The 12030-nt window shown below is 44.3% G+C and overlaps 1 protein-coding gene across 1 annotated transcript in view; it reads left to right on the forward strand.

The window, feature by feature from the left end:
* Positions 1-1881: 1881 nt before the first annotated feature.
* ZEB1 (zinc finger E-box binding homeobox 1) overlaps positions 1882-12030 on the forward strand; it is a gene marked incomplete at its 5' end in the record, with an annotated part of 103780 nt that continues 93631 nt past the window's right edge. The window contains one exon of the mRNA XM_079538462.1: positions 1882-1939. Within this exon, the coding sequence (XP_079394588.1) occupies positions 1882-1939 (58 nt within the window). The remainder of the gene's footprint in view (positions 1940-12030) is intronic.

The raw sequence follows: 12030 nt of genomic DNA on the forward strand, positions 1-12030 counted from the left end.
CAGAGCTGTTAGGGCAGGACAGAACCAAGATCCTGCCTTACTCTTGGCTATTCACTCTCTCAAGAAAACTTTCCTGACTTCTCACTTTCATCTCAAGTCCCATGCTGTGGTTCTCAGTTACTCTTGTATCTGGAGATCCCATCTCCTAATGCCAAGGCAAATCCTTTGAAGCACCTTCTGTTAGTCCCTGGGAAGACTTTGCACTGTTTGATTTGTCACCCTTCCTTAAGCACTCCCAGGTAGTGAAGCCAACAGCCGATTCACACCCGCTGGAGACAGATATGCAAAATCACTAAACAAATACCATCGAATTTGAGAAGACAGTAAACAAATCACTTATCCCTGTAAAGAAGAGCAAGCTTTCAAGTGAATATTCAAACTGATGTCTTTGAAAAAAATCCCTTTGGATCATGGCCTGACTCTTTCCTCTTCAGCCCTACTATCCCCTCTGATCCAGGCATTTCTGATTGTGCTGAACTCCAGGGAAGCTCTAGATGCAGGCACTGCTGCTTGCTGCTGGCACTGAGTGGCTCTCTTCTGGAGATGTGCTGTGCTGCCTCCGTGAGATAAGGGGACACATTGGTGGCATGGTGCAGAAATGCAGCACAGGAGAGCTGAGGTCTCACATTTAGCAGTGTACCAAACACTTATTAAAGGGATCCCACTAAGAAAAATGCTTTCAATAAAATTTAATTTGTTTGGATAAAAGCATTCCCCAAAAGCATGGGATTGTAAATGTAGCAAGATAGGAATAATAATAAGAAGAAGAAATAAAATAAGAAAGCCTGGAGACAAATTGAAACATACTGAATTATTTTATTGCCCATGTGAAACACATGAAGAAATAAATAGTACAAACATAGAACCATGGAATTATTTAAGTCGGAAAGGACCCCTGAAGGCCAACAGACCCAACGCCCTGCAGTGAACAGGAACACCTACAGCTCCACCAGGTGCTCAGAGCCCCGTCCAGCCTGATCTTGAGTGTCTCCAGGGACGGGGCATCCACCACCTCTCTTGGCACTCCGTGCCAGTGCCTCATCACCCTTACTGTAAAAAAACTTTTTCCCTATATCCAGTATAAATCTCCCCTTTTAGTTTGAAACCATTTCCCTTGTCCTGTCACAGCAGACCCCGCTAGAGTCTCTCCCCATTTTTCTTACGGCCCCCTGCAGACACTGACAGGCCGCTCTCGGCTCTCCCCACAGCCTTCCCTTCTCCAGGCTGCACAGCCCCAGCTCTCCCAGCCCGTCCTCGTAGGAGAGGTGCCCCATTCCTTCGGTCGTTTTTGTGGCCCTCCTCAGGATGCGCTCCAACAGCTCCACATCCCTCCCGTGCTTAGGACTCCACATCCGGACGCAGTGCTGCAGGTGAGGTCCGTCAGCGCCGAGCAGAGGGGCAGGATCGCCTCCCCGGTCACACAGCTAAGGACGCAGCCCACGACGCGTCGGCTTCCCGGGGCCCCGCCGGGCTGCGCGCAGCTCCGGGCTGCACCGCTCCCCGCTCCGCTGGTGGCACCTGGCCGCTCCCGGCGTCGCTCCCCTCCGTGCCGCGCCGCTGACCGCGGGGCTCCCCGTCTGCCCCCGGTCTCGCCCCCGGCGTCCCCCCGCCTGTCCCGCGCCCCCCGACGCCGGAGGGCCGCGTCCGGCCCCGCGCCCGGTACCTGGGGCAGCGCCTTTTCCCCCGCCGCCGTTCAAACGCGCTGCCGTAAAGCGCCGGTCTCCCCTGGCAACAAGGTTCCGGCCGAGCACTAGGTGTAGGAAGGTGATGTAAAAGTAAAACCACCCAGTGTCGTAAACCAGGTCCGGGGGGGAGGGGAGGGCGGGCGGGGGAGGGCGGGGGAGGAGGTGACTGGAGCATTTAGACACAAGCGAGAGGATCATGGCGGATGGCCCCAGGTGTAAGCGCAGGAAGCAGGCGAACCCGAGGCGCAACAACGGTCAGTGAGCGGCGGGGCGGCGGGCGGCGGGGCGGGCCGGAGGCCGCGGGCCGGGTCGGGCCGCCGGGAGCGCGGCGGGGGGGAGGTGGGGAGAAGTAGAAAGTAATTTCCCCGCCGCTCCCCGCCGGCAGCGGGCTCGCCCCGCACCGTTATATCCGCTACCTGGCGCCCTCCTCCGCCTAGCGGTGCCGCCCGGCCGGGACCGTTAGGCGCTGCCTCTCGCCTGCCCTGCCCGCACCGGGACCGCGGCCCCGGGCAGCGCCGCGCCGTACCGGGCGGGGAGCGCCGAGCGCCGGGGGAGCGCCCGGCCCCGGCAGCGCCAACTCCGAACTTGGTACCTGCGGGACCCCGGCGCGGGGGCGGGATCCGGCGCTGTGCCGCGCTCCGCGCTGCCCGAGCCCCGCGGTCCCCCCTCCCGGAGCGGCTCCTCGCCCCCGGTCGACGCTGGTTCGTTTAATTCCACTTTTTTTTAATTTTTATTTTTTTTATTTTTTTTTTTTTCTCCTCTGCCCTCGCTTTATTTACATTTCTCTTTCCGGGGGGCCCTGTTGCTGCCGCGGGGGGGCCGCCTTCCTGCCGCAGCCCTGCGCTCCCCGCAGCCGGGCCGGGTCGGGTGGGGGGGGGAACGGAGGGCGGCGAAGTTTGCTGCCTCGTTTACCCCCCCGGCGCGGTACCTGCCCGGCTCGGGCGGGGTGGCAGCGGCCCGGCCGGGGGCCCCGCTACTCTCTGCTACGTGACCACTGCTGCAGTCTATATAAGGAATTACATTTACATTTCAGACTTAAGTGTTGCTGTGGCTTTTCTTTTTTATTTTTTGGGGGATAGTGTGTTACTTTAAGATGCGTGTTGAAGGTACACAGCCGGGAGAATAAACGCTCCAAACACCCACTCCGTACTTATTATCTGGCAAATAGAGAAGTAGTCGAGTTGTCGTTGCGGCTCTGTGTAATGGGGTGTGCAGCAGGAGGTTTTGTAACCTTCCTTGGCGATTTTGGGTTTTATGTGGCATTTCCTGTGCAGGGTCACAGATAGGAAGGCTCTCGCCCGCGATCCGAGATGTTTTCGTGCGCAGCGGACGCGCTCTGAAATGCACCAGAGGCACTGCTGGTGCCTCCTCTGCGATCCCAACCACGCTGGGCGTGAAGCGCCCATATGCCGTGGCGTCTCTGGGGCTGCCGGGCTCCTTGGGTCTCTTTGAACTCGGGGGAGGGGGCTCTTATTTTTGCTGTGTGCGTTTTATAAGGAACATTTTTGTTTACACGATCGCATTAGTAATTTCTTGCACTGGTTTAAATATTTGTATTTCCCTCATGATTTGGCTCTGCAAAAGGTAAGTTTGGAAAGTGCTTCTCTCTTTACCTTATTTAAAATGTTGCTGATCAGAAAAAGGGGCTTTTCTTGCTGCTGACGACATGCGTGTGACATGTGAGCCTGAACCACCCAGCGTCTGTGCAGGAGCTGTAAACATGTTTACCTGAACAGGAAAGAAAATGGATTTTTCTCTTAGAGATCCACTGATACGGACAGCGTGCTCTTAAAGCGTATCAACAGATGACTTGAGAGATTCTCTGGAAGCGTAGCTTTTGAAATCAGTGGGGAAAAAAGATTCCTGATTGCTGCAGCAAATGGCAACTTGTGCAGGTAGAAAAAAAGATGGTGTTTAGTTTTCTCCTGCATGCATGTCAGCCCCCTCCTGCCTTCTGCTCTCGTTCTCCAGGGAGGGATTTATTTACCATGCTTGCTGTCAGTGTTTTTCCTTTGTGCTTAATATTAGAAAAACAGATTTGAGGCTGTTTAAGCACAAAACGTTTTCTCTGCAGTGTGTATTGCTCACAGAAAACAAAAGGTGTAGGAGACGTGGTGCTGTTCCAGGTATCTTTCATCTTCATCACTTTCGGACCTCAGAATTGCACCCTTTTTATGATGAAATGCCTTTGTATCTTTATCGAGTAGTTCTGCTGTGTAGAATATGTTTTGTTTTAGGCTGTTTCTGGTTCTTTTTTTTTTTTTTTTTTTTTTTTGAGGAATTAAAACCAACTTCAGTCATTGTGCACTGAAGCATCAGGATTGGCTAGATAATAGATTCTGGATAATAGAGATTTCTCAGCAGTGGGTTTATGTTTGACTTGCAAATGTTTACTAAAGAAAACAGCTAGACAAATGTTAACCCTTTAACCTTTGAAATAGGTGTGAAGCTTATTTTTTTCTTCTAGATCTCTAAATGCACTTTGCTCTTACGGATTAGTATCTCCTGTTAATCCAAGCTTGATGTACAGGGGATGCTTCAGAAACAGTCTTGTTTATAGTGTGCACTAAATTGATGCTGTGCTGTTCCAGTCACCTTTTTTTCTTCCTTTTGCGCCAAGTGGGATGCTTATTAGAGGGAAGTCATGTTTTATATCCAATATGCCAATTAACAACACTGGGCTATGGCATCATTAGTGTACTTTAAATTTTCCTTCTGCTTATCCGTTAACAAACATAACCTAGCTATTCTCAAAATGTAAACTTTTGTTTCTTTTTGTCTCTGCGTTTGAGAGCCAGAACTTATGGCTGCCATCCTGATGCATTAACTGCTACTGAAAGACAGTCTGACCTGAATGGTAGAGCTGGTCCCTGTACTACCTTCTTTATTGACCACTACAGCAGATCAGAGCAGAAGAGCTGTCTGATTGGTGCTACCATTAAAGCCTTAAAGCAACAAGATCTGGCAGCTCTCAAACCTGAGGAAAACTATTCTGTGTCACTGTCCTTATTTCTGAGCACTACGTGGAAACATCTGCTGCACTGAAGCAGTTAGTGAAGTGTTAAGATAACAGCAACGTTCTGATAAAGCAGGAACGTAGTGCTGGTTGGGAGTTTCTCTTCCTATCTACCTTCTCCCCTTTTTTTGGATAGAGAAAGTGGGAGGAGAAAAGAGGGATGGGATTTTGCCAGTCATCTGCACTGTCACGCTCGGCTAGTACTGTGCGCACTTCATAAATTCAACATCAGCAAAAGTTTTTTTGTTTTTATTCTATTATGAATGGGCTTGCAGGATCAGATTAGTTGCTTTCTCAGCATTTCTATTATATGTTATGATTGTCTTAATTCCTATTAAAAAGCAAAACTAAAAATACTACATCTTGTTCTTCAGCATTACTGAGAAAAGTAAAACCTTTGGAGCATCCCTTACTAGACGTCATCAACCTTTCGTGTTGTACTAAAACCACTGTAAATGTACCTTCAGTTCTTCATATGCATTTTCAGCAGTAAAAAGAAAGATAGGTGGAACTGAGTAAATTCTGTATGCTGATGGGTGGATGTGAGGAGAAGGCACGAGGCAGGGTTTTTGTTTGTTTTCTCTCTCCCTCTTGGTAACAGTAAGTTAATAAAATGTTGTGTAGGCCGATTTGTTAGAGTGCTGTTTTTGGTTGCTTTACAGTTCAATTTTTTTTCCTCTTACTTTCTATTATATAATCACATCATAATTTTTTTTTTTCTCTTTATGAAGCTGCTGTGTGCAAGAAGCCCTTCAGTGCCTTTGGATAAGCTAGAAGCACGGTGTGTTTCTGCTCACTGCAAGGTGACAGCTGCTGGCTGGATGTCAGGTCTCCGTGACACTGGGGATGCAGCACTCCTTGCCGTGCCTTGCTTCTCTTGCCCCCTCACTCCAGCATTAATTTAAATTAGCGTTTGGAGAGTTAAGGAATGCAGCCCAAGTTAAAATTCCAAGCACAGTGAACAGATCTATATGGACAACTGAATTAACTTTGAAACAAAGGAAGTCTTCTCTCATATGAACCAGTAATAGTTCTGTTTTAATTTTAGCTACTGAAATATAAGGGAATGCATTTAAAAGTGTTGTAATCTTTTCATTTTTCTCTCAGCGCTTGTTATTCCAATGGTTGTGAAGCAGTGTTTTAAGATCAGCTACCTGAAACAGGTTTGTTTTCTAAGGTGATTAGCTGTCTGAAGCACTTTTCCTTGCTTACGGGACTGTGGTAAATATCTTGCTGAAGCAGCAGATGAAAAGTAGTAAGTGGATGAAATTTTCAGCTGGGGCAAGGCCTTACAAATCATAGATCATCCAGATAAGTTTTTCAGTTAAGTCTGAGGATTTGGCTCATGAATTCAGCTAACGTGTGCTTGGAAAGCCTCGTCCTGTAGCAGACACTCCTCCTGCTAAGTCTTCCTGCTGCCTTCCCTGGGCCTGTGACCAGCCATTGCTGTCAGCAGCCCTGCGTGGGGTTTAGGCCTCGGCCCTGGGCCTGTACTGGGTCCATTGCTGTCAGCAGCGCTGCATTGGGGTTGGGCCTCAGCCCTGGGCCTGTAACAGGGCTGTTGCTGTCAACAGTGCTGCTCTGCCGTTGGGCCTTGGCTGTGTAACCGAGCTCTTATCCTGACAGTGCAGAGAGAGATGAGTTCTGTAGGCTCTGTCTCCTTTCCAACTGCAAGCAAGGGGCTGTTTGAGTCCTGTAGCTTATTACTGAAGTTTTACAGTGTAGGGTAGAGGAAGAGAGAGGCAGGAGTAACCTAAAGTGAAAATACCTGTGTGATGCCTTTCCTCATGTGGAAACATGGTTTTTGTAGGGTTTAAAATGCTAGTGAGGAATGGCAAGGATTTCTGATGTGCATGGAACTGTATTACTGTGTTTAAGAAGCAAAGCCTGGTTCTGTGTAGCTTGGGTTGTGCTTTTACAATTTTTTTATTTTTTTTTATTTTTTTATTTTTTTGAGCAATTGCTCTCTAGGACAGGGAAACCTGCTAGATCTATGCTTTGTAGCCAAATGGCTCTGAAGGAGATGTGCTTCTAAACTAAGCCATTATTTACCAAAAATGTGAATTTGCTGTCTTTAACTCAGCTGTTTATAGTCACTTCTAAAAATCTAGCAAATTGATGTTGCAAGTGGATGAGTGTGTGGTATGCTTTGACTGCGAAGCCAATACTTAGCACTGCATGCTGCATCTGTGGGTGTCTGAGAGATTCTACCTGTGATGGTTTTTAACCTCCTGTTTTGTACTTGTGTGTAATCTAAACCAAATTCTTGCTTTATGTAGACTTTTGTACCAATTTGCCTCATCGGTTCTGGATGAACATTAAGTGCTTGATATCAAAGAGGACAGCCAAATTCCTGAAGCTATGTTCCTACTTATGTTTTTGAAAAGGATCTTCCCAGTTATGGCAGAGCAGCAGGATCTGGCTTGCAGCTATGGTCTCAAAAACATTGGTGCTTCATTTTGGCAGCTACGAGAGGGCTGTTCTTTTTAAGAACGAAAGTCTCAAGTGACTTACCCAAGGTCACACAGGAAGTCTATGGCAAGACTGCATCTCGTCCATTTTTAATCCTTGGGGCTACACTTGCATGTGGCTTGATCTAGAGACTTACCATTTAGCAGTTATTACTTTCAGTTTAAGTATTTAAACTTTTTTAATATTTATTCTGCTGAAATGCTTGTACTTTATGTGAACAAGAGACAATGTGCAATACTCTCTATAGTTATTGTAAAGCGATATTATGAGATATCAACATAGATAACAAAACATCACTAATGATGTGCTGGAGAATTAGAAATTAGAATTCGTATTTTGAATGTTTTGGCTGCTTTTTTCTTTTTTTTTTTTTTTTGTATTCTTAATTTGAGTTCAAGGATGTGCAAGTGGACAAATGTAGAACTAAACAGGGGAAGTTAACTTAAGACCTATGCTGTTAAAATCAGAATCCCTACTCTGATGTGTGGGGTGTTCAGAAGGCTGCTTTCTGGAAGGTTAACATCTGGGCTGACAACTTGTCCAGATTCTGGTTTTGTTGGGGCAAAACAGATGACTAACAGAGTCTCAGCATATGACTCTTATTTCTAACATTTTCTAAATTTTTTTTTTTTTTTTTTTTTTTTAAAAAAAAAGCATAATTTCTCCTTAAAATAAGTTTCCCGCCAAGGCACCTAAATGTCAGACTTTAGAAGCCTATTTGCTAGACCAAACCCATGCCAAGTCTGAGTTTCCCGCTGCAGCAGGTGGTTGCAGGGATTGCTGCCACCAAGCAGAGGAGCATTGAGAGAGGCTTGTGTAGGGCTCGCTTCCTGCCCAAGGAGCTTGTGGGGGAAGCAATTGGGTGGGCTGCAGTCCTACCAGAACGTGCTGTGTGGTAAGGAGGGGTGGTGGAGCAGGGAGGGGTGTAGTCTAATTTGTACTTTAAGTCTGGTGCCTTGTGTCTGACACCATGGTGGCCTTTCAGGGAGACATGAATGTGGGTCTGGGTACTGGCTGGCTGAAGCAGGGAATCACAGTGCAAAACAGCTTTGACATCAACCGACCAGACTATGCACTGAAACACTGGAGTTATTGGCAGATTCATGTTGGGGTACTTGCATGTTTGTTTTTTATGCTTTCTGCTCCAGTGTTAGATTAACAAGTGTGGTGTTTATTTTTTATTTTTATTTTTTTTTAATCTCTCTAAGCTGTTGCCTGTGATATAGTCAATTTCTTGTGCTAACTATCAAAGGCAAAAATATTTCTTATGGATCTTGGTTTGCTTTTCTGTCTGTCTGGTGCCTTATTTTTAAGTTATTGTAAAGAGTAACAAGTTGATATTTAAACTATTCAGCTATAGCTTTTAATTTTTGCTTGCCTTCCTCTTGTGAAGACAGAATGGGCTTATTTTAAGCTCTTCTCTTCTGAGGAGTAATAAATTATTAATAATTTATTTGGCTCTTTTTTTGTGTAGATCAGTAAAAGTCCTGTGTTGACAGTTCAGGAGAATACAAGCACACTCAAGAGTGAGGCTTGTAAAATACTGACCACAGTGAAACACAGCATGGCTTTACAAATCTGTTTCAGTATTATCGAGAAATGATGTTGACTTCGTCACCACCGTGTAAATGCCTTTCAGGTAGTAAAAATAAATGTACAAAGTCTTCTCAGTAACTGTGCCTGTACATCCGATTTCTTGTGTAAATGTCTTGCATGACAGCTTCCTTTCACATCCTGGGAGGGTAGGTGGTAGAGCAGAAAGAAGAAACCTGTTAAGGTTGGATCTTTACATATGGAGCAGCTGGGCAGTGATTCAAATGTTTCAGTTGGTTAGTGCTAAACATGTTAACCAGGGTCCTTTACGCTTGCAAGTTTGTCCCCTGAGGAAACCGTAACAGAGTTGGTTTTTTTGTGGTTTTTTTTTTTTTTTTTTTTTTTAAAGAAACTTTATCTCTTGTTGAACTAGTTTATGATACCATTACCAAAATGTAACATTATCTTTTTACTTTGTTGTTTTTTTTTTTTAAGAGCAACAGAAATTAACTAAAAATATGCTTTCTTGTCTTTGGGATGTCAATGCTATTTGAAAGCAGCCTGCTTCAGCTTGCTCTTTTTCAGCTGTCATTCCCAGCTGCCACAATTTCTTAATGTGAGGACTTTACTCCTGTTGTTGCAAAGCAGTCTGGTTAACAACTGCTGTCACCCGAAGGTGAAAAACCTGAAAACTGGCATCCCTTATTTTCATTACAAATGCTTGCTGTTTGGTAGTATCTCCCTTGTTCCTTGGGCTTATTGTCACCATTTATCCTATTTTTAGAGAATTATGTAGAGCAGATGAGCACCTGTAATGAGTGATTCTTCTGGATCTGTTCAGAGTCTCAGTCATGAAAGAATGAAAAAAAAAAAAAAAAAAAAAAAAATTTCTGTTCTGTGCTGAGATTACGTTCCATCCTATCCAGTTAGGGTGTCCAGATGCGAATATCAGTCCTTGAGTAGAAATACTCATGAAACTACTTTAAGCACTAAGGAGCTCATGATTTTGTCATAAGAGAATGGTGTAAAGTGTATCAGGAGAAAAAGAAATAACTCTAACTGCCTCTTAAGTACATATTTTAAACGTGTTCTGGATTTGATGCAGATATCCTCTCTTCCCATGGGCCTTTGTGGCTTCTTTCTCTTTTCTTGAGTCCAGTATAGGAGCTACACTGGAGGAGCCATCAAGAGTGCCAGAGACAAATGCATTCTAATGCTGGCTCTGCGTCATGCTCCTGAGAGACATCCATGGGCAAAACTTGAAATAAAGGGGTTAAGAATCTGATATGGTTAGGGATTTTTACTTACAAACCAGTCTGCCTGGCCTTATTAGGATCAAATACTACTTGGGTCAGTGATGCTAGATAGTACCTTCAGTTACTGTGATATGAAACATTTTCATTATTTCAGCCAACGTTCATATTCTGACAGACAACTGACAGATACTGAAGGCAATTTTCTGTTTTGTAGAGACATCTGTCTGCAGAGCATCTATGGGAGAAAGCAAAATGAAATTACAAAACATCACAAATGTGGCATGATTGGAAAAGGCCTGGGGAAATCTATTCTGTCTGAAAAAGTGTGAGCTAAAGAACAGCAAATAATACCTTAATTACAGGGCTTACGCTGCTATTTCCTAAACTGATGTCTTTAACCTAAAAATTGAGTTTTCTTGTTTGTTTCTAACAACTCCCCTCACTGCCAGTATGTAACGTTAAGAGGAAAAATGTCTGAAAACATGAGGGAGATGAGGTGTCTTTTTTTTTTTTTTTTTTTTTTTTTTCATACATGCACGTGTATTTGAACAGTTGTTTTTTTTTTTTTTTTTCTCAGCGTTTTGAAGATTTTTGCCTTGTCCTTTCAGGCATACATTGAATTTTTCTTCTTCCAACATCCTGTTCCATCTTATTTTGCTTAAGATCCAGAATGACATATAGTGTCAGTCCAGTCAAGTTCTAGACTGGAAAAGGAGATAGGATTCAGAATCTGTACCATGTCTACTCTCCTATTTTGCATGTCTTTGCTTTGTTTCTAGTATTTACCAAGTAACTGTTGGGAATGCAAGTTGTGTACTAGTGGGTTTGTTCTTAGAGTATTGTTTTCAGGATGAACCTAGGTACTGTTAGCTCCTCAAGGGGCATGAGGTGGTGAGCAAGGACTTTGAAGCAGATTTGGCGTTGTAATGACTGGCTTCCTTCCCTGCTGCTGTCCCTTCCCCTTCCTTGCAAGGCATTTTCATTTGAAAGCTAAGGTGTGGTCATCAGGCATATCTGCTCTCAACTTCCAGTAATTTTTAGCTCACTGTGGAACTAGACCATAATTACATATGCAAATACAATATATTTTTTTATTATTCTTACCTTGTACATGTGGGAGAGAAAGATAAGATTGCAGCATACCACCAGGGATGAAGGTGCTGCAGAAGTAAGGAAGTTCCATTCCCTGGGGCTTGCCCAGTGCAGGGGTTCAGAGCTTCTTTGACTCAAAGGCAACAAGGAAACTCCATTCTGACAGACCTATCCTTTAGATAGGAGCACTTTGGGTCACTTGTATTATCAATGTTTTGATACATTCTAGCTGTTCCGAGTGCTGAAAGTGAATTTGTTTGCAATAGGAATTGCTTTCTACATTCATATGTATATTATATCCAATACCTTAATCTATTAGTCTGGCTTGAATGCTCCCTGGAGTAACACAAGGTAAATTCAGCAATGATACTATACAGCACAGAGACTAATCAGTAGAAAAGACTGTTCTGACAACTTACGCTTTTTTGTGATAAGTCTTATCTTTTGCTTCTTGCAGATTTTAAAGTTCACTGACATACTGTATTACTAAAACTTCCAATATGTTTCTAACTAATACTAGAGTTAAGCTGGAATCAGTTAATATATTGTAGTCAACATTCTGGGAGCCCAAGGTGGAAAAAATGAAATAGAAACAAGAAGCAACATGAATTGGTAGTTGTAGCATGGGAAAGAAGGATTGTTCCCTGGCAAAATGCTGTGTAACGTGCCATAGTTCTCCATGTTTCACCACATGTGATAAAGCATATGTTCAGACATCAGTCTGCATAGCTGGGAAGAATGAACCACATTGATACCTGAGTTTGTAACCAACTAAGGCTAGCAGCAGACTCTGTGAGCTAAGCTAGTTCACATAAGCATGAGAACTTTAGCTTTCAAATTATAAAGCATATGAGTAAAGCTAGTTGAGCAAACTTCTGTTGCATGTTGAGATCTTTATGATCCTGATAGTTCTTACAAGGTCTGATACAAACTGTCATCTGTAGAGCTGATGTTCCAGAAATATTCCAGTATTCCT

This window comes from Tetrao urogallus (genome assembly GCF_951394365.1).
Source record: "Tetrao urogallus genome assembly, chromosome: 7".
NCBI lineage: Eukaryota > Metazoa > Chordata > Aves > Galliformes > Phasianidae > Tetrao > Tetrao urogallus.